Source organism: Passer montanus, unplaced genomic scaffold (assembly GCF_014805655.1).
Source record: "Passer montanus isolate IOZ18808 unplaced genomic scaffold, ASM1480565v1 scaffold16, whole genome shotgun sequence".
Classification (NCBI taxonomy): domain Eukaryota; kingdom Metazoa; phylum Chordata; class Aves; order Passeriformes; family Passeridae; genus Passer; species Passer montanus.
In genome coordinates, this window is record NW_024363160.1 from 8,690,809 (window position 1) to 8,714,783 (window position 23,975).

Genomic DNA, 23,975 nt, shown 5'->3' on the forward strand with positions numbered 1-23,975 from the left:
ACTTGAAAGACAAAGCCAATTCCAAAACATCTGAGTGTCAACAGATAAAGAAGTTCTCCTGAACTTGTTGAACCAATCTAATTCTGATGATAGCCAATGGCATTATTTTAGTAATAGTTCCATGTATGGATTCACAAGCTTCCAGTCATTTTGAGCTGGCCATACAAAAGCTACATTGAGAGTTAGGATATATTAGCTCCAGTTCAAACACTTCTTTAACAGGACTGCACAGCTTCTACGTCAGAGCTGGCTCACTTTCAGCCAGGTCAGTGTGCATTCTGACTGACATGTAATAGCATGCACAACCTATGGAAACATATCCTATCTTTCCAGAAGGCCAGGGGCTAGAGGAAGAGCTATTTTGTAATTTAGACTGTGATGTGTGAAAGAGTTGTTTTCAAAGAAAGTCAGCAAATTCAAGTGGTCAAAAGTTGAAAGCTATCAAAAATTGAATTTTCAGACAGAGCCAACAAAGTTACATACAAAAATACGTGCAGTTATTACCACAGGAAGCAAAGGGCCAAATTAAGATGCCATGCTTCAGTTAACTCCTAATATTAAGGTGGTTTGGCCTTTTAAAACATTTTGATACATACAAAGAAACATTTTATATTTAAGATATAAAACATGTTGCACATAGGATCTTTCATCTTGTATCGATTTATGCATTTCTTCTCTTGGACAGCTTGAGGAATCTATTTCTGAGTAAGAAGAAACCTCCCTCCATTAGGTTACTTCTTGTTAAACTGGGTGTCTAGTATGTTCCTGTTTGCGCTTAAGTCACTGAGAAAACTTTCCGATGTTAATTCCACAGAAGTTACAGGGAGAGTCCCTTCACTCTGATGCTTAAGGAAGAATGTCAACTGACAAGTTAATTGTCATAGAAGTATTTTCACCCAGAAACCATTACAAGACATCCCACCTCTATTTTTAAACAACATTTTAATAAAGGGGATGTCTTCCTGTTTCTGCAAGACCAATGGACAAAGGACTAAAAAAATCCCCCCAGAACAGTGAAAAGGCAAAGAGGCAGAATTACTTTTGACCAAAAGCAAAAAACTCTCAACTAAATGAAAATAAAGAAAGAAAAAAAAAAAAAAGGTGGGGGGGATTAAATCACCAAGGTATTCCAGGAAACAAATAGGTATTATTTTAAAAAGCAAATAATGAAGTTTAAATACAATAAAATGGATAAATTCACAATTAAGTGTGCAAGATAAGTTTACCTGCTCTTCAGTTTTAAGATCCCCAAATTCTTGCATGAATGTGGTTTCTGATGGAAAGCGACCTGGTTCCAAGAAGTGAAGCAAGCTAAACAGCTCTTCTACTGTATTTTGCAAAGGGGTTCCAGTAAGCAGCACTTTATGCTCCTGAAAGGTTAAGAAACAGTTGCCTAGGAATACATCACCTTAATTTCTAATGGAAAAATACATAAAATTCCTTCCCCTTGTCACCTTTGCTTCCTCTCCTCTCCCCCAGCTACTTACACAAAACTCTTCTCAGGACATTTCTAACTGGTATTCTGGTGTTCCTTCAGTGATAGCCCAGAAAAACACTTCACTACTTAAGCAGCTTCTAAAGTCCTCCAAGATACAAGAACAGATTTTACCAGTCCACAATGTCCCCATCTCTTTCACAAGTACAATGAACTTTAGATGGCAAAGTAACAGTTGAAGCTATCCCATCATTTCCAGTAAAAATTCATTTATTTACCACACCTCCAACTGACCTCAGTGCACTGATCTCCTTAGGCCTGGAGATCAACACAGCATCTAAAAGGAAACCTAAAGCAGGGTTCTACCTTCCTACTACATGCTAAAGAGCATGAGTAGCATAGACAAAAGTAGCATAATGCTTTAGAGAAGGAGCCCAGACAGGTTCAGCAACTAGCCCAGAGCCAGACATAAATTTAGCAACGTAACAAGAACTAATGGGAAAAGTCCCATATCTCTAACTGTAGCCTGTAAGACTATAAGCTCTGCTTTCCTCTAACAGCAACCACAATAAGAAAAACAAAAGGTACACAGCATTTTTAAAAACCAAATTACGGGTATTAGCTTAGCATGACTGCATTGTTCTCAGATTTTAAAAGAATATTCTGCCCCACATGAAGTAATTATTGTGTCTTTTAAGTGGTAAATATCTTCATAATATCTTATTTTTCTCTGTGAGTTTAATGCACCTATTTTGTACACATAACATAATACATATTTATGTAAGCATCAGAAACCAACTCACTTGCCCTTCCTTAGTCAATATGAAAGAACATCCTTATGGCCAAACAACAAATTAACACTAGAGCTGATATTAATGCAGAGCAGTTTAACTCTCAGAGCCAAACTGGGCCACCTGACCACATTAAATAAATGTCTAAGTGAAGAAGTGGCTATGGATTCAGTCACATGAAGGGAGAGAAAGGAAATAATAAATTTATGTCTTAGGAGAATCCACATTATTCTACATCTAAATCAATAAAAAATCTTATTAAATATCAGCACTCGAAAACTGAAGGTATGCATATGTTTCCAGGTATTTTATACTTTCTCATATTATACATTCTCTTATTCTTCTTAACACCTGATGATTTACTTGAGAAAAAACCCTTTCATTTTACTTTTTGATTAAACCATAAATCAGAAATAATAAAACTACAGAAGACTCAAAGATAAGAGAGATTCACACTGACCAGATCCATCATCTTGAGTCCTTCCAAAAGCTTACAGTTCCTGTTTTTCAGCCTGTGGGCCTCATCAATGACCACGCAACGCCATGGAATGTTACGCAGCTCTGGGCAGTCAGTCAAGATCATTTCAAATGTTGTGATAATGGCATGGAACTTGTAGGACCCCTTTATCACACGACCCTAAAAGAACAGCAAATGTTAAAAGTAAACTCCCTGGCAAAGAAAGGAAGCAATTTGTTTCACCTTCAATTTTTAAAAAATACAAAACAGTACAATGGACAAGACATTTAAAGCAAATTAAGTCATTGCTCCTGTCTAAATGGGGAAATACAATTCTGTGAGCTTGCTATTGGCCTCATGATAACTGTTTTTAATCCTGTAAATAGGCCCACAGAATCACTGCACATTGATTACCAAGAAGTTATACAAGTATTCAGCTGTAATTCATATGGATTATACTAATGCCTTGAGGCATTAACGTATTGCTGCAATATTGAAATAAGGTTTTCAGACTTCATCAAGAGAATTCTCTTTTTACTTGAATTGAAGGTACATGAAGGTCCTCCCGAACAATCCAAATACAGCAGAAGTGCATTAAGGTTTCCTTTTTATGACATTCAAAGAGAGAATGTTGTGCTGACTGTTATCATATTTTTTCCCCCAGCAGACACTCTGAATTCAAAACACCTACAGTTCATAGAATGGCTTGGATTAGAAGGGACCTTGAAGACCATCCAGTTCCAACACCCCTGCCATGAGCAGGGATGCCTTCCACTAGACCAGGCTGCTTAAAGCTCTGTTCCATCTGGCCTTGAACACTTCCAGGGATGGGGAATCTACAACAACTCTAATGAACAGCTTTGGCAGAAGCAAATATCTGAACTTTTAAATGGAGAATGTATCTCTGCATATAGTTCCATAATACTTTTGTAAGTCTGTGTTAAGCAAAGTTCAACAGGACAATTAACTTGATGTCTGACAGAATATTCACTGGTTCATTAGTTCAGACTTATTTTCAGCACTGATATAAAGGCTGTTTAAAAAAAACCAACCCTGAATAAACTTTATTCAGAAGCATGAAATGAGCATCTTTCTGACATTATGCTATGCTTCTTCCCAATGTTGTTCAAAGAAAAATGTAATTTGGTAGCTCCAGTGTCACTGGGTCTGTGCAGAAAAACTGTCTCTGTAAGGATGAGCATTACACAAGTTCAAAGCTATTCCATATTTTCAAAGGACTCTGTCATGGGTTGTATACTGAATACATTTCAAAAGAAACACATATTTTACAGTAAGGTGACCATTTCTTCCCTTAGACCTGTGCAAGACTGAATCCTTTTATAAGTGATCTGCACACAGTCCTCTCCAAACTGTGGGGATCAGAACTGGCTACTGACTCAATGAAATGATTGATACCTGATATCCTGAACTCAGCATTAAATCTGCCTACTCAAATCAAGAACATTTCAGAGAGAGTAATGACCTGCTCAACAATGCTTTCTTGTGGCATAGTCCAGAAATATTTATCTTGTTAGGGGCAAAAAAGAAGCTGTTACTTAACAAACAGCAGATGAAGATACACTAAGTGGGCAGCTTTGCGAGCCAGCAAACTGAAATGTTGTAACCTTTCCACGAGCCAAGTAAATTTCCATCACAAACCAAGTCAGCTCTGTTGCCAGTCTCAGTCATTAGCTGTATTTGGCACATAGAGGTTTTGTAATCTTAAAGTGGAACTCCTTCTCAGAGGGGACAATACAGAAAAAGCACATGGTTTGTTTGATATTCCAACCAGGGAAGAGCCTTTAGGAAGACCTTTCAGTTATGTTGCTCAAGAACACCAGAACACGCTTCTCTATGTGAACCTCACAGCAGAATGTCTCTGATAACACCATGTCCTTACTGTTGAAGTCACACCACTGCAGAAACTTGTTCTATTATTGACTACTCTTTAGCATTTCACAACAACTTGACTCAGGTAACTGGGGCTGACTCTGAAAAATCACACCACTGCAGATGGGGTAGGTGTCTCTTATGCATGTTCTCTGTTGTTATTGCCCTTCAAAAGCCACTCACGCTTTCTCAATCGTCTTTTTGAGAAACAGCTCAGATCAAGAAGCCTCTTTTCATATTAAGACCTAAAAAGCCAAAGATGCCTGATGTCTGGGTTGATGTGTCTGGCAAGGGAACTACAAATGATGCTGCTAAATCACGTCTTCTTTCACTCCCTTTTTGTCTCCCATCCTATTCCCAGTGATGGTACTTCAGAGAATGCCAGAGTAAACACTGCATGGGGACTCTTTTCTCAGAACATGAAGAGACTTTTTCCCTGTAATTTGGTTTCTACCATGTGTTACACAGCTGACACTCTTACAAAGAATGGAACATAGAAGGTGATTTTGTGACACATCTAAGTTAGCTGCCACCAAAAGGATGAGTTCTCTTCATTTCTCCTTTATCCCTAAATGCCATAATTGTCTGATTCAACTCTTAACAGGGAGCAAAGCCAGAAAAAATCATTAATTTTTCTGTGTCATGACTGCTTTGTCATTACTCACTATGGGGTAAAATGACTGTCATGCTCACGGCAAAAATTGAGTTAAGAATATGGCAATGGAGGAACAAAACTTTCTGCTGCATCTTGCTGTAAATCCTTTCAGTTACCTTTAGATCAATGAAACAACATTGCCAAAATAACTAAGAATCTGCACAGTAAGTGGGATTTTTCAGATGACATTCCTTCAGGCTTCATGCTAAGTAACTGCTAAGGGGAAGAACATGCTGAGAACAAGCACCACTCAAATAGCAAACAAATATGATTTTTTGAATCATATTTGATTCCATTGCCAAAATAACTAAGAATCTGCACAGTAAGTGGGATTTTTCAGATTACATTCCTTCAGGCTTCATGCTAAGGGGAAGAACATGCTGAGAACAAGCAAAACTCAAATAGCAAACAAATATGATTTTTAACACAAGAAACAGTTCAGCAGAGACAGTATTTGTAAAAACTCAAATTTTTAAATCATATCAAATATTAATCTCTGCTAAGAAATTATTTTAAAATCAGAAAAACTTATTTCAATCCCACTTCATTTGTGTATTATGCATCTAGGTAAGAAGCTAAATGTGAGAATTATCATAAAGAATACTAGAGATTAATAGATTGTAACCTTAAGATCATCTAGTTCCAGCACTCCTGCTGTGGACTGGGACATACACAACTTCTCTATAGGTAAGAAGCTAAATGTGAGAATTATCATAAAGAATACTAGAGATTAATATAATGGCCTGGATTGTAACCTTAAAGATCATCTAGTTCCAGCACTCCTGATGTGGACTGGGACATACACAACTTCTCTGGGCCACTAGACCTTAATGAAGCAACTGCTACTCAAATAAATCTTCAACAAACACCAACTTCTCTGGGCCACTAGACCTTAATGAAGCAACTGCTACTCAAATCTTCAACAAACACGAATATGATTTTCATTTGAAAGTTTCTTTGAAAAATTGCTGATAAAACTGTCATTTTCTAGACTACACCAGTTACAGCTGTAACTTCTAACTAATATCAATTACTATGTGTTTCTCTACTATATTTAAATACATAGTTCTATTTCTGTTTGTCCTAATGGCATGTCGTGTAATAATCATCATCTTCAAAACAGTTTTTAATCCGTTTTTTACCTGTAAAAGCATATTTTCTATCTTGTAATCTCTCCCATAGCTTTGCTCTAAGACTCTGTTTTTTCAACACATTTTGAGGACATGAAGTAAGAACTAAGCAGAACTGGACAACTCATCACATCACTGATAAAGAGGAGAATGCTGTAGCTTTTCTCATCTTTATATTAATGATTTGTTTCTTCCCATACACTTGCACTACTCTAGCCCTTTTAACCAGTGTATCACAGTATGAACTCATGTTTAGCTATTCGTGTGCCATGACAAAAAAGAATCTGCCTTTGTCTCACAGCCTTCCCAGAGCTGAGATCTCCCTATGGTAAGAATCTTCTTCATTCCTTGTCCACAGACAGTCCTGTATTTAGCTATTCTGAGTATTGCTAGATTGGATCCAATTTATGAAGTAATACAGCTTACTCTGTATCCATGAACTGTCTTAATCATTTACTACTCTCCACATCTTTGTGTCATTTGAAAACTTCCTCAGTAATGATTTTATGTTTTCTTTCAGGTCATTGCTAAGTTATGTAGCTCATGGACATGAACCAATCCCTGAAGAACTATGCTGGAAATGCAAATCACTTCTCATTAACAATTACATCAAGAAATATCAACTAGCCAGTTTTAAATCCACTTAATGTGTGCTACATTGATTTTATATCCTTCTAGTTTATTAATCAAAATGTCCAGTGGCATAAAATGAAATGTTTTAAAGAAAATCTAAATGTATGAATTTACCACTATCACTTTTTAAAGCTCAGTTGAATATAGTACTCCACAGGTTGAACTTCTACCCTTTTTCTCTCTTACGTGAGGCAGATTTTATTGTTCTGCAATAACATTCAATGTATGCACGTTTTATTTTCCCCCAATTCTGTTTACTCTGGAAAAAACATGCACTTAGGAGTAGGGATCTGCTGCTCTTCTTACCTTCTGTATTCCAAATAATTTTCTGTTTCTACCCCTAGTCATTTCTGCTTTCCTTCACTCACAACTATTCAACCTAAGTGCAGTAACTTGCATTCAAAATATATCTGATTTACAAAATTTGATAAAGAGGCATTGACAAGTTTAATTTCTGCAAGCAGGTCTTTCCTGGAATGGTAGGCAAAGATTGATTTTTAAGCTTAGTTCCACTTAAAGGAGTTTCTCCATTAAGAATCTCTTCTGCCAGCTCCCCTCAGAAACACAAAATAACAAAAACCATGCATGAAAGAATGAAACTCTAAACAAAAGTTGCACCATTTCATGGTGCCCCTTTATTCCCAGAGAGATACTGGCCACTATTAAAAAGTATTCTTAATATATGCATCTCTATTTCTAACTGAAACCTAACATACCAGCACTGAAAAACTAATTGATGCTTAAATTAATGAATAACTGTAAAGCATATACAAAAAAAGAGAAGAAGAAAAATAATGAAGAGCTTTTACCTGTGGATCTTTGAAATACATTTCATACAACTGAATGGTCCGCCGACTCGCTTGACTCCCATGATACACAACCACATTCAACTCTGTCCAGGTGCGGAACTCCCTTTCCCAGTTGGGAATTGTGGACAATGGTGCAATAACCAAGAAAGGACCATGGATTCCTTTCAAATATATCTCATAGAGAAACGTAATGGACTGGATAGTCTTTCCCAACCCCATTTCATCTGCTAAAATGCAGTTTCGTCTGAAAGCAAGAATAAAAATAGGCTGAATTATTTATTCCCAACTTAAAACAGAAAATCAGTAAGGCAATCACCTGAATAAACCAGATATTTCTAGAATGAAAAGGCATCATAACATTTTGCATTTTAAATAAATGTTATGATTTGTGATGCAGTCAGCATGGATATATCCCTTCTATCTACCTCTCAAGTTCACAAGAGGGAGGAAGGAGCAGCAGGGGCATGCATGAACCCAAAGCACTTGCCAGAAGAATCTATCTGAAATATTCATGTTCCACCCCAAATTAGTTTGTATATGACTCCTGCAGCAAAAAATGAGCCACGTAAACGATTCTAAAATCTCACTTAAGCAGGTTACTTTAAAAGGCTGCTATTTCAAATAAGCTCTAAAAGCTTTTCCAAAGCAGGATTCAGCAGTAAGCTATGTTTTACGTACGTGTTGTACCAATTGAAAAGAAGCCAGTTTACTCCCTCCAACTGGTATTCCCTGAGTTTGTTATTGTTTTTATACTCCCTGGAACTCTCCGATTTCTTCCAGTCATCGGCAGGAGGTCGCTCCTGTTTCAAATACAGCAAATCCCATTAGTGGTTTCTAAAAGACCACATTACATTACTATTTTCAAATAAAATCCTCTATATAGAGCCAATTCTTACCACACGCTCCATTTCTGGCTCCCTAGACATCAGTTTCTCAAATTCTTCGATCTTGGCTTGGTCGATGTCTTGCTTGAGCTCCCAAGTGCTGTCTTCGTAAGGAAGCGAACACCACTTCACCAGATAATGCGTTACAGGCTTTGTTAAGACAAAAATTACATTATCTCACAATACAGAAAGAATATAAGTGTACTCTTTCTTACAGGAGATCTGCAGGCTAGATGAAACTCAAAAAGCTTGATCAGACCTGAATGCCTGACTCAGCCAGAAGGATAAGCAAACAGCAGGCTGACACCTTGACAACCTAACCAAGTAAGATGAGAACCTGGAGAATACAGGCTTACCACCAAAATGAGCATAACACATTTGAAATCAGTATGGATAGACTAAAATTTAGAAGGAAAACAATATTCCCATTTCAACCCTTACAATTTTAAGCTTTATTACATATTTAAAAATCGACTGTTTTATCAGAAACTTCACAACAGACAAGTCAACTGCCACCATTCACTGACAGGGCAACATGGAAACAGTGACACTGCCAGTAAAGTTTTCTATTCTCCCAGGACTAAAAGGAATATCCTGGAAGACAAAATCATCTTCGCAGATAAAGTCATTAAAAATGAAGAAACAGTGAGTTCAGGACTTCTTCTGTAACAGGCAGTCTAAACCATTATGACATTTAGCTAAGACTCTTTCTCGCAATTTTCATTTAAATTCTGCATTACATGTATGAACATCATATTTCTACAATATTAAATATCACTTCTTCATTGTTGTTGCTTTTTGGTTGGTTGTTTTGTGTGCTTTTTTAAATATAGGTAACTATATTTAACTAAAAAGTTTGGAATTTTCACTTTATTTAAGGGAAACTGCTACATCAGCCAATGTTTTCTCAAACATGTTCCTATTTTTTACACACATACACCATGGTAGTTTCTGTAAATGTTTAATATATTCTAATTAATATATTAGATAATAATAATATTAATACATAGAATTTAAACAATAAATTCTAAACACAATGTCTATATGCCTAGAGATGCACTAAACAAAGTTTTGTTTACCTCTCCATTATCATCTGTGCTACGTGAAAAATCCATGATTCGATCAACTTCCACATAATCTGGATTAAAAAGCTCATCATCAATCTGTTCAAGGAGAGAGGCAAAAATATAAAAGATATCTCTATTAGCCCTTCCTGAGAGGAAAAATGATTATATATTTCACCAGGCAATAATATTTTGGGTCACAGTGACACAGAATTTATATTTGGCAAACTTCAACATGTTAATTGAAATGCTACAATTCAGCAAGATCATTCCCCGTGAGGGAATAAGACTTCTCAGACTTTGTTAACTGGGCCTCTTAATTACTGTGTGAAACCTTTTACTGTGAGAGAATGTTTAAGAATATTTTAAATGAAGTGTGAAATTACAATTCACTAATGAGCAATCGAAAAGGCTTATGGCATGCAATGTATTTAGCATTCTTGAAAACTACAGCTTGCAATAAAGAAATTAGAGCCTTGTACACTAAGTGCCTTTGGATTATTTTAACTACAGGAATTGTCTAACGCTTTACAAGCTAGATTTAAAGATTATTATTTCAAAAGCAGAGAAAACACAATGCATGCATACACAGTTTCTCTAAAAATCACAATTTGTCAGGTTCATTCTTATGCCTTAAACAACTTACAGGCTTCTCTTCCATACTAAAGCATTGCATTTCATTTTATGGTTTTAAGATCCACTTCAACAGAAGAGACAGCCAAAAGGACTAAAGACTCTGTATTTTAAAAGCTTTTTCTGAAACAATGACAAATTCCAAGTATTTACAGTAACTTGTGATCCACTTGGAAACATATTAAAAAGAGAAAATGGAAACAATTCCAGGTATCTTCACTTAGAACAGATGGAAGTTTTCAATTTGCAACAGGTTTTTTTGTTTCAGCTTCAATGATATAGTAGAAATAAATACAAATAAATAAACACAGTAGCTCACGAACACAATTTTTTTTTTTCTTAAAAGACAGCATTTTTCTAAAAGGTAATCTTTCAGAGACACAAATCAGCAGATCTGGTCTTTTATTGACAGGACCCCTGCCACATTATTGCTTATGGCTCTAAGTGAAATTAAATTGATGATAAAAAGCTTTGAATCCCTAGTGAGAAGCAGTCCATAACATAGAAAAAAGGCATGCATTTCTTCTGGCATAATCAGCTCCAGAGAAAAAAACATGGTACTGATTCAGTCAGGCTTACAAGGCTAATAACTAGCTGCTCACTTCAAGGAAAAAGACCAATCAAAACTATAGGAAAAAGTATACAGTCAGAATAGATCCCTTGACTTTTATAAACTTGTAAGACTTGCATCCAGAATGCTTTATACCAGAATAAGTGCTACTGATATATCACACAGTTATTCAAAATGTTCTGCTTGCATACAGAACAAGAATTCGTAAGAATATTCCTTAAACACCCAAAGATACAAACAAAAAAAAAAATCATACTTCAGAAAGGAATTTATTCTGGCCCTGTTTTGCCTTAAACCGCTTAATCTTCTGCTGAATTCTCTTGTCTTTGTCCAGCTCTTCCACAGATGCCCACTGACAGTGAAGGTAAGAACTAGAAGATGAAACAGAAAAATCTTACTCAAAACTCTGCTTCCATTGCACTCCTGATGTATTCCACTAGTACAACTAGATCTTTCCAGCACAGCATGGTGCTATGCTTGGAAAACTTGACACTCTTCTTTACCATACAGGTTATTAACCAATCATCTTTACTCAAAGTAATTATACTTACTAATGGAGAAACTTGTCAGGAAATAGAAACAACTCCCACTCAAAATTTGAATACATACCCTCTATACTTAGTTTGGCACAAAACTATGATGATTCTTATTGGACATATTTAAAACACAATTACTATACAAGATACTTCTGGTAAAGTCAATATTTAGCATCATATTCTAGCAAAGAGTAGGATTTTCATAAGTTAATCAAAAGATGCAAATATTTTAAGTACTACCATCCAATATAATTTTTTTCTGAGAACAGCATTGTAACTCAAAATTACTTGTGAGTCTTTTAAGATTGACAGAGAGAAAACCCCCTTGTAAATATGGTTCCACAGTAACAACATAGATGAAGGCAGTATCGCTGCCAAAGTGACTTGTCCCACTCCATAAATTTAGTCTGCCAAAAGCTAAGACAGCACAGTTAACACAAAAATTATGTCCCTGTAACATAACTAAACAAAGCATAATTAAGCAATTAAACATTATACAATAAACAATATAGTGCAAAGGATACAAAAATGACAGCATATTTAAAGTGAAGTCAGCTACATGCAGTTAGCTGCCATAAGCACCCTTAAAGCAGATTTCTCTCACTCAGACAGAAAATTTGGTAAAAATACACAAGGTGTGCTATTTTCCTACAAGAAAAGTGAGCTTATCCAGCTATGGAGTGTTTTATTTTACACACTGATTGCATTGTGGTTTCAGAGTCCACAAGTGAAACAACATGCTGCTCTCACCACGACTACGTTCCTCTCATGGAGGGGTAACGATCTGCTGCAATACTGAAAGCCATCTCGTTTGTTTGTTATCTCAGACATTTTGTTCAACACAAATCTTGTTTTTGATACAACACCAAGGGTTATGTTTGAGTAGTTTGCACACACTCTACAGTCACAGTTAGACCTACACAGCACAGGTGTGTGCTCATCAGCTTGCATGCGTAATGAGTCTTAAAGTATTTAATAACAGAGCAATTTTACCTATTTAATTTTGGAGAGAACACAAATTAAAACAACACTGTCAAATCCTGTACCACCAACGTAAGGCATTCCCCTGTTTATTTGTCACTGTTTTGGATTAAACATTATATATGTTTAAAGTTTGATAACAATTTGTATCAGTTATAAAACCAGTTTTGAATGCTATTTGGTTGGAAGTTATATGAACTTAAGGATAGCAATCAAACCCATAACTTTACTTACAAGTTTTTGTACTTCACATAGAATTCCTCTACTTCTACTTCCTCTCCGTTCTCCATCTAAAAGAAAAGAAATGTTGAAATGTGAATTAAATCTCCATACAGCCCAACTTAGTAAACTATTTAAAAATGATCTGTGATTTGGACTACAGTCCCCACACAGAAACACAAGTGGAGGTGTAGGAAAAGGTTTGTGGGGGAGGACATGGGTGAGGAGTTTCCTCCAGCTGCTTACCCAAGTACATACTGCACTGCTTACTACAACTTCCAAGACATGAATCATTTGAACTCCTCCCTAACCACATGCAGCTTCATTCACAACCTCACCCCAAATCTGGCTTTCTGCCAAACCCACAGTGTTAAGTAGAAGCCAAGTGTACCATTTTCTCAGGCAGCAGCCAATTAGCAACTGCACTCCTGAATGCCATATGTATTATTTTTGGCTGGCTCATGGCAACTTTACATTGTGGGTTTTGTAATGTTTTAAAAAAGAGTTTTAAAGGGGGTTTATTCCTCCATATAGTTAATAACTCCAAACAAGAAGCCATATAAAACTAAACCTTATACCTCTGCTAGAATTGTAGTGCATCAGTGTTCAATGGCTTTAGTTTTACTCAATGGTGCAATTAAATTCACTCAGGCAAGATGTCTCACATACAGAGCAGCCAAATTAAATTAACACCCAAAAACTACATTTAAAGCAAGGTTAAAGTTGTGACATAAACCAGCAAAACCAAGGGCATTCAGTGCTAAGAGTTGAGCTACCTTTAACTTATCCCTGGTGCCAGAGTATTGCATAACATATGGCATGTAATACTTTGCTGAATTACTCCTTAACCCAGCCATAGGACAAACTAAGGACAGTACACCAGGCACACATTTAGAATTCAGTTTATGTCACAACATTAACTGTTTGTTTTTACTAATGAATTTTAGGAAAATTATCAACAGAGCAGCATTTTCTGGTTCGTACATTTCATCAGGGACAACATAATCTGTAATAAATACTGTATATGCAGCATTAAATAGGCAAAACTGTTGACTGCTCTATAAATCAACAACTTTTGTATTTTTCTATATATATTTAAATATATATATACACACACACACACAAGAGGAACTACTCTGAAACTTGAATTGTCATCTTTAGTCACTGGCTAGATTTTACGTCCACAGCAGTGCAATTAAAGAACAACAGTAGCAGCTGCATTAAACTGTGCATTCCCAGTCCCTGATTCACACAGTGTTCCTTTACTTCCTGAGTAGCAAGGGTGTTTCAGTTCAGCATTTACATCACTCCAGTACAGTCTGTATTCCTTCCTAGAGAGAGAAACAATACCAGATTCTACCTATTTCTCCCTAAAGAAATGGAAGAAGATTCCTGGTGCTACTTCTTGATCTTGAATCTTCCATCAAAGAAAATAAGCTCCCCAAACCATCCTCTAAACCCAAGCACAGGGGAGAAATTCTCTGACACTCACAAAGACACTGTCAAAGGAAAGAAATCTGAAAGCCATCAAGATTCTTTTTAAAACAAAAAACTCAGAAGAGTCTGTCTCAATATTATATTAATATTTAGAGATCAAAACTGCATTGAAAAAAGAAGCTGGAGATCACATTATCAGAACCTATTCACTGCCCTGAGGCAAAATTAGTCTTTAGGAAGTCAACCCTAATTTTAAGACATTAACTTCTTTTATTATCTAAAATGTATTACAGCCAAGTCTCTTTGATTACTCTTAAACCAGAATCCTTTGAGATCCATCAGTATTACAATGACAATATCATTAAACACCTTTACATAGAGGTTTCATATTAACCAGCTTCACTCCCCTCAGCAGCATTTCAGTCAAACATATTTTCTGTCAGCTGCCAACTTAATAACAATAATTTACAATGCACATCTTGATAAATTCTGTAACTCTCATGAGTAAAACACAATTTTGTATTGTCTAATAGGTAGTAACTGGTCTATGTTATTAGATGTTCCATGAGAGTGCATCAAAGATTCACCTAAACAAAATGTACTTAAGAAAAAATATTTTTAAAATCTTAGTCTGCCATTCAGCACTTATACCCTCCTCCAAAAATTTAATCAAATTAAAACTGTCAGCACTCAAGCAGAGGTTAACAATACATCACTTCAGGGTATACGAGACAGCAGCTCATGCCTCTGATGTCACTGTGCACTCCTCACTACCTGTGCACATATATTAACTGGGCAAAAAGGAGAGATAGAACATTTATGCAAAATTCTCCCCAAACTGATTACACAGACATCCTAAAATAACACACGGCAGACTTGGGGAATGCAGGACACTTCAAATTATCATTTCCAGGTGTGGCCAGGATCTGATTCACAGCCTCTGCAGATAATTGAAGAAATAAATGAACCCTTCATTCAAGCAAATACTTAAAAGCACAATCTTGCATGCCATTGCCACAGAGGTGATACAGTAACACTGCTAATGCAAAAATTAGTTGCGTAAGCCACTCAGGTGAAGAGACAAAAAAGGGGGAAAAAAAGCAAAAAAACCAACCAACCAACAAAACCTAAGAGAGAAACAAACCACGAAAAACCCCAAACCACCACAACTATCAATTACCAGAAAAACAGCAGAGAGAGCACATTAATAGCAGATGCAAAGCAACACACAAAACCCAACCACCTCAGCTGATACACAGCACAAAATTGTAAACTGATCCATTTGAGAAAGAGATGTAGGTATTGTACACATTTCAATTAGTTCTAATTCTCACATGTACCAGTAGGCAAAAAGAGACATTCACATGTTTAACATGCAGGTACAGGGTTCTACAATACCCCTGTCTTTCCAAAATATGTGCTATTTCTGCTGGACAGCATAACCAGTTCTAGCTATTCCTTTTCAAAGTTAAGAAGCAGGAATTCAAAGGGGACTGAATGAAAAATTTCAACATCTAAACTCATCAGGTTTGGAAAGAGAGTGATACAAGTACTTCGTGCTTTCTGCAAGAAGAAAGAGCATTCAAGGGAATTCAACATTCCACATCAGGAACACTGTGAAAAACATCTTTTTTACTTCAAACACAAGCTCAGTTCTACCTTTTACTCTGTACATTTCAAAAATGGCTGCAAGTACAGTGCTGTGTCCTATCTGGTAACTCCAGAGCTAAACTAAGGCTATTTCTCAGAAAACCAGCATGATTTTATGATAAGAATACTGCTCCAAAAGCGTACTCATTATCTAATGTCCTTTACTTGAATGCAACATCTTTGTTACAACCTAATCCACTGAAAGGTTTCCTAGTGAAGCCTCTCCTCGTGTTTATTTTATGCACTGGTCCTGATCGCAGCAATTTTACTTTGATTAGTAATCTAACAACCAGGGTTTTGATGACGTTAGTAAGAGTGTAAAAGACCTCTAATAAAAGCACAGTTGGATACTTCAGATGTTAAATATTAACGTCCTGAAATCCTTTTTTTTTTTGAAATTTGGAGAAGAGGGCTGGGGAGAAGAGCAGGGAAAGAAGAGACACCCCTCAAACCTGCAAATACAATCCATAAAAAACATTAAAGAAAAAGCTCAAAATAGAGCTTGCCTCCAGCAGGGCTTGCAATCAAAGACATGTAGGCAGCAGACCAACTACTTCCCACAAACTGCAGCAAAACACACACTCCCCATGAGTAATCACACCTTTGTTTGCAGGGGAGAGGAAGAAGGGAAGAATAATTGGTGAAAAACAGCTTCCCCTGTAAAGACATTTATGAAAGGACCACATCCTCCTCTCCTGCCTAGCAGACCATCAGGACAAGTAAATACTCACTTTATATTGCCTCAAGTTTACCTGAAAAATAAGCCTATGATTTGAAACACAAAATACAGCCCTAGACGTAAAAAAAAAAAAAAATGAACAGAAAAAAACACTCCAAAAAGCCTTAGAAGCTTATGCTGTAAGATGCACAAACAGGTCAGATTGAATCACAGGAACTCATGACATTGAATGAATGTAGGTTTACAAAATTGCTAATGATATTAGGACAGTAGTAATAAAATTGAACACACACACCCCACCTTGCCCAAGAAAGCCAAACAAAACCCCAAAAACAAACCCCAAACTACCAGAACATTGGAAAAATAAATCCATTAATAAAGGCAAATTTCCTTTCTCCAATTTGAAAATTAACATTGAGGCAAAGATGAATTGCTGGTTAACAAAGATTAACATGATGCTGTATCAGTCTAAGTCAGACAATTTTCTGTCCAACTGTAGTACAAGTCAGCAAATTAGCTCCACAAGAGTCTATAAACATAATCATGCCCTTTTTGGAATAAGTTCTTTTCTACTTCCTTCTCAGAGTTCTAATACTTTGGAAGTGCAAAGGCCAATCAATTTGAGAAGCAGATTAGAAAAATCTGTAAGCAAAATAAGAACTTAACTAGAAGGCAGGGCGGAATTATAAGGGAACCACACTTAAATTGAGTATTTCTTTCACCATCTTAGCATAGTTACAAGATATTCATCACCTGTGTATACATCATACTTGGTCATATGTAAATTTGTTTCAGCTGTTAAGCACAACTGCCAGCAAAAGATGCAAAAATTATGGGTTCTAAGTTCTCTCATTCCTCAAACTCTTATGGAGTATCCCTCTGAAGTGAAAAGCATCACAGATTTCATTCAGGCATGTATACTTGCAAAAATCAAATTTTTCATCCAAAAAAAGCAAGAAACAAGTAAAAGATTAAACAATCTGTTTTGTGTATGTCTATTGAAAAACATGTTGCATACCATCTGAATACACTTTCACAAACCTCCTCTATTCAACAGAACAGTTTTTTACTTGGGAATATCCAAAGCATTTTAAGAACTCAGTAAGGGCTTCAGCAGAAATATTCTTAGCCTATTTAAAATATGGAGGGAAGGGGATTTGTTTTACCTTTTTCTTGACTAAACGGCTACTCATGATTTTCTCCACAATAGGACCTTCAGCATCAGCAGATTCCTACATCATAAACAGCATACAAGAGTTATGGGAGTGCATCTTTGTTAAAGACTTCCTTTATTAGAAAAACATTAAAATACTTTTTTTGCAACAGAAGCTTAATACCAAGAGGACATTCTCCTCCTAGCATGAGAACATTGAGGATTCAAAGAGATTTGATACCAAATAAAGGATCGAAGGATACTTGTTTGAGCCCATTTTTAAGACCTCGTGCAACTCCAGCTCTCTCAGTTGAGAAGGCTGACATGCACAGATAAACAGATATAACAACACAAGCAACTCTCCTGTCCTAAAATAATAATGCTTTCAGCACCATACAGTCTAAACAGCAGATGATGTTCAAAATCTCTAGTTGGCTGTGCAGGTGTCCACACGATCGCTCTCAAAACTGCCTGCAATCCTCTATTACATTCATTCACTATTACAAAGAGAGGAAAACCATCCCAATTGTCCTTCTGATAAGACACAATTAACAATGGAGATCACATACATTATTTCACAAGGCTTAACAAATTGCCAAATAAAATACCAAAGAACATGGATATATTCTCCAATAGGTCATCAGTTAAAAGAAGTAGTTCTTTGAAAAAGCACTACAAAACAATGAGATTGTTACAACAGTCATTCCTACAGTATTACCCCTCATCTTATTCAAACTATTTTATCCATCATTTACATTGCACAGAGAATAAAGTGTACCCTGCTGGGTACTACAAGGCAGTAATTTCATAAAGGAGTTCTTATGGTGCCTAGCAGCAGGGGACAAGCTTGAGTGGTTTATTAAAGTCACAGAAGCCAGGCCACTGAATTCACAGAAGTACATTCTAGATTTCTAGCAGTACAGTTTAGGTTTTTTTTAGCTAGGGACCACTAATTTCGAAGAACTCAGCTTGAACTTTCAAGCTGTGTATCATCAGCTTGCAAACAAAGCCATGAGTTGATATATTCTTTATGAATGTAAAAACTAATGCCTTCTGGCACATTCTATCAATCACGTATGAATATCATTCAGGAAAAGGGCCCATATCTGATCTCCGAATGCTACAATTACGGCCACCTTTCCAGTCTGCTCACCTGTTGCTCTGACTGAGAAGTATTTGAAGGAGAGTCTCTTCCAGCAGCATCAGCATCATCAGCCTCCTCATCTGAAATCTTGAACTCCAGGTCTTCAGTATAACGCTTCCTCTTCACCTGCCTGCTGGAGCGTCGTTTCTGAACAGAAAGCATTCATATTTTTCATGAGAAACAAAATTGATGAGAAGCAGAATAATCTCTGTGTGTCTCAAATACATTAGTGTGCAGTAAATGCTATAATTTCTACAACACCATGGTAGAAAGAGTGGACTCAGGAGACTACTATTCTGAATTCCTGCCTGTTAGCTTTTCTTAAATTCTGTAAGCAAAAAACAACAAAAAACCTAAAATGAAACAAAAAAAACCCAACTAAATTTTGGCTTTATACCAATAAAAATCGACTTTATGCTTGTTCCAAGTTGGAAAGTGGGGCAGCATTTTTTTACTTTTTTAACATGACTACAACAACCTTAAAAAATTAGGAAGTCTATCTCAGAAAGCAATTAAAACCCAGGAAGCTGCACCTCTCCATTCACATCTGTAACAAACTTAGACAGATGGCCAATGCAGGAGCCAAACACCACCTTTCCACAGCATGGCCCACTGTGTTGCTAAGCAGTGACAACACACTTTCTTCCTCTCCCCATCCACCCAGTTGTACCAGGATTATCTTGTAGGGGAAACACAATGAAATAAGATTTCCTCACTTCACTGACCCAGCACTGTTCAGAAAGGCATCCTGCAGCACAGCATGGGAAAAGACCCCAAACTAATAGAGGAGAATGAAAAACTTGAACCACCCCAAATTGAAAACATGATTTCTGTGCTCCCATACCCTCACCACCAGGATGAGATAAAGCTTCAGCAGTATTGCACAAAACAGCCTGTAAAATACAGAAGCATGCATACGACAGAATTTGCAACTTGATGTTCAGTGCTGGGTATTGTTTTTACAATAATAAAATTCAACTTCCCAGACAGTTTGCATCAGGTTATGCATTTGAAAAGCTGTAAGCATATGTTGCTGAAGAAAACTGTCAATTGAGCTTCAAACATCTTAATGGAGTAATGTATACGTTAAAATTATGTTGACTATCAAGTGTTAAAAACTCCCATTTTAATGACTTGATACACTACTTATTTATGTATTTTACACTACTTATTTATACATCTTTCTCAGCCACTGCTCTTCTTCACTGATACACGCAAATACTTATGTAGCTTAACAGACTTACACACCTGAGTCTCTCAATATACATAGACAAAGTCCAATAGTTACTTTTAGATAGCTAATCATACTTTTTGAGGCATAAACACTTGGTGCACTTTACAAAATTAGAAATTATTTATTTAACTGAAAATGAAAATTTTGAGCAAAGGTTAAGCTTATCTCACCCTTTTAAACAATGGTGATGTGACTTCTACCTTTAATGCAGTAACTTATGGGGGTTTCCACAAAACAATATTTTTGTACTTCAAAATAGTAACACTTGACAAATTTGCATCTTGATTTACATGATCACTGATGGGAAAATACCAATTTTCTTCTGATACTGTAGGTAAGTCTTACCATTATTTTTGGTACCAAAATTCTCTTTTTCCATTTCCCTAAAAGAAAGAACACCTAAAACATAATGGTAGCCTTTATTTGGTATTTTTTTGCTTTGATGAACTTCCTGTTTCCTCTTACATTCATATGTGGTTTTGCAATTGTTATGTTGACAGAAACTGTGCATGTATTTACCTGCATCAGATTATCTTTAACTCATTAACTGATCTACAGGTAGGAAGGTGAGTAATAGGTTTGATAATGGAATATAAAAAATCTGCCTAACACACAAGTATTCCTCCTCTTTTTAAAAAAAAACAAACAATGTATCACTCTGCATTACTACATAATATCTCTACAGAAGGCTCAGGATTTAACACTAAGAATGCTACTGTGTCTTAGACAACTGAGTAACATTAATCTCAGTTGAGAAATGCATAACAAGTTTATTAACTGTAGCTGTCCCAGCAAACATGGTTGGAACCCTTTCCTCAATTCATGCAAAGAAGTGCATTATAGCATGCACAGTGCAAGACAGTACTAAGAAAACAGAAAGTTTCCTGAAATACTGTGTTGCATTAAATTAAAAAGTGATCCAAGTGTCCTAACACTTCTATTTACAAAAAAAATTATAAAATCCAACATAATTATCACCCAATTGTGTTTGACAAAAAGAAAGTTTTTGTTCCACTAGACTGAAAACAAGCAATCCATGCAGAAACGTTGAATTGTAAATGGAATATGATCACCTACAAATTAACCCAAAAATTCCCATCCAAAGCCCTGAAGTTTCTTCATCTTTTGCCAGTGTCATTAATCAGGCTGGCAGAGATTTGCAGCACAGGAAACTTAATTCTTGAAACACTTTGATATCTGCATGGTTTAACTCAACTTCTCTAATTCAGAATACACAGTCTGAAGAAGTCAGGAAGAACACACTCTCATACTGCTTCTTTTGTTTTTAACTAGAATATACTAGATCGCTCACATTTTATTATTTGCTACATTCTTCTTGAAAATAGTGGGAGGAAGGGCATAAACCATGCTTTTGTAGGCCAACTGTTTGCCAAAGTCTTCACCAAGCTACTTTGGCCATTCCTAATTGATCATTGGTCTGAACATCGCTCATAACCAGAAGCAATCCAGCCACAACCTGACATGCAAAGGACAAATGCAGTGGATTTCATGTACACTGGCATGACTGCATACTTCCCCACCACAATTTGCCCCCACCTCTTCATGAAAGGATTCTAATTTTTAGTGCCCACTCTAAACACTGCCAGCAGAAGCAAGCCAGGAGCCAGCCACTTCTTAATAGGTCAAATGACAGAGCACACAAAACTTGTTCTACTCTATTTCCAGATTTGCTTTATGTGAAACAAAGTTTGGACAGAAGATGATAGGTGTGCAGTGGTCAAGAGAAATTAATCACTGTGAGCCCATGACTGGTAGTCCTGCAAAAAAGCCCTTCATCCACTAAAGCAGTGTAACTACAAGTGCCTGACACGCATGTTTCCAACACTCTGCTCTGTCACATCTCATTCTTGATTTCAGAAGGTTTGCAAAGCCAATACAAGAATAAACACCAAGCTTATAAGCAAGACCTTGTAATCGTACATTAAGTCTACAGAACAGAACATTCAGCATCATAACTGCAACAGCAATCAAAGAGAATGTGTGAAAACTCAGCTGCACTGTACACATATCTGCAAGCAACAAGACTGTAAAGCAAAATTATGATGAAAAATACTTGTTTTTGTAACATATTCACCACGGTGATTTTCATTTCTCACCTTCTTTGTAAACAACACAGAAGTTCTCCAAATACCTGTATCTCTGTAACAAAGACTACTGTTTACTCTGTAACAAAGACCACAAGAACTATTGTTTTATGCTTCTAAGTTGTCAAAGCCTACAATGAACTTCAACAATAGCATTACCTGAACCCCTGGATCATCTTCATCTTCAGGATGAGGTGATGGTGGTGGAGTTTTTTCCAAATCTGAGTTTTCAGAACCTTCCTTTCCCTTGTTAACCTTTTTCTTTGCAGCACTGGCTTCTGAATCTTGCTTCTTGCTGCTGAAACAGAGGTATTTTTAATAAGTTTTTGTAGAAAGATATAAGCAAGAGGTGCTTAAAAAACATTTGATCCATGAGATGTTTGTTTTGAATGACTTCATTATTTTCAACTGCCTTTCCTAAGTATTTCAAAGTAACTGCAAAATCAGTGATGCATGGGCCATCACTACACATGCCTCAACAACAGAAACCTCACTTCTTTTCTTCAAGACCTTAGACAGCGACACTCGATGTGTACTCCACAAGAAACTAAAAATGAGATGGGAAAGGAAGAGCTACTCTCTTCAGAACCTGCACTTTCTGAAAGCAAGGTTTGGACAACCTGACACATGAGAAGAGAAACAGGATTATGCATGTGCTTGTCTTGTATTAACCATGCAGCCCAGGTAAGCAGAACCAGAGTAAGCTTTACCAAAACAAAGGACTGAATTAATCTTCTTCTACAATCCCTGCTGTTTCCAAGCAGGAAATGCACTTTAGTGTCAGCACTGAGGGCACCCATACAGCTTCATACATGCAACTGCAGCTTGTACAGGGTGGGGAAAACACCCAGCTAGCATCTCAGCATCCACACAATACCACAAAGCTACATCCACTGACAATGATATTTTGAGGGTTGTTCCTTCCTCCCCCATAAAAACGTCCATCACCTGAAGAGCTGGTATTGCATGTCGCCAGCTGCACTCAGAGTCTTGGAAATGGGTGAAAACGTGTATCAAAATACAGCTTTAAATACACTGTCACCAAATCACAAACTGAGATTATCTGCAGCATGGCAGGGGTGAAATTTTTAAATGGCAACAGAAATCAATGGTAGAAGGTAGTATTTTAAAGCATATCTGGTCTTAGTCTGAGGCAGGTTTTTACTGGATTTTTGTGGTCAGCTCCCAGCAGCCCATTCCCAATGTGAGGGGATTGCTAAGGGAAGTTGCTGAGACGGCTGACAGCAGAGCAGAGCTGTGTGCTGGCACCTGACACATGGCAAGCACAGGTCACCAAGCACCATATCAGACATTTTTATATGGCTTCTGCATTTTCATCACTTTACTTTCATACCTGGGAAACTGCTCAGGGTTTGTTTTTTCTTCATAATCCTCATATTTATAATTTCTCATTTAAACATCAGCTTTAAGTTTGTCCGTTTTGATCAGCACATTAGTCCACCAACAGTGTGTTTTGGAGCTATAATTTAAAATTTTCCCATACAGTCACATGTCTCTTCAGGACTGTGACAACTTGGCTACAGCATTATTCTCTCCTTGCTGCCTACATGTGAAATAGCACTGATTTCCAAGTTTAAAAAAATAATTTAAAAAAATTACACATGAAAAGACTGTGAGTTTTGAACACGGATTTGTATTATGGCAAAATTGTCTCTACTTAGCCCTACTGAGGCCATATCTAGAGTAATGTGTCCAGTTCTGGACTCAGTGAAACAAAGATAAGGAGCTAGGGAATAGGATACAGAAGAGGGGGACAGTGATGATCAGGGGTCTAGAGCATCTCTCTTAAGAGGAGAGACTGTGGGAGCTGGGCCTATTTAAAGAGAAGACTGAGACTAGATGATCTAACAGAGGTTTCTTCCAT

General features: G+C 36.7%; 1 protein-coding gene across 9 annotated transcripts in view; it reads right to left on the reverse strand.

Moving 5' to 3' along the window:
• The window catches only part of CHD7 (chromodomain helicase DNA binding protein 7), a 134,455-nt gene that overhangs the window by 28,332 nt on the left and 82,148 nt on the right, over positions 1–23,975 (reverse strand). For 8 of the 9 annotated variants that reach the window (XM_039703074.1, XM_039703076.1, XM_039703075.1 and 5 more), the window contains 11 exons: positions 22,250–22,388; positions 18,761–18,898; positions 17,621–17,686; positions 12,704–12,759; positions 11,209–11,323; positions 9,764–9,847; positions 8,697–8,834; positions 8,479–8,600; positions 7,801–8,044; positions 2,687–2,863; positions 1,227–1,370 (listed from right to left, as the gene is read on the reverse strand). In XM_039703074.1, the coding sequence (XP_039559008.1) occupies positions 1,227–1,370; positions 2,687–2,863; positions 7,801–8,044; positions 8,479–8,600; positions 8,697–8,834; positions 9,764–9,847; positions 11,209–11,323; positions 12,704–12,759; positions 17,621–17,686; positions 18,761–18,898; positions 22,250–22,388 (1,423 nt within the window). The remainder of the gene's footprint in view (positions 1–1,226; positions 1,371–2,686; positions 2,864–7,800; positions 8,045–8,478; positions 8,601–8,696; positions 8,835–9,763; positions 9,848–11,208; positions 11,324–12,703; positions 12,760–17,620; positions 17,687–18,760; positions 18,899–22,249; positions 22,389–23,975) is intronic. The other variant, XM_039703073.1, reaches the window with a different exon arrangement.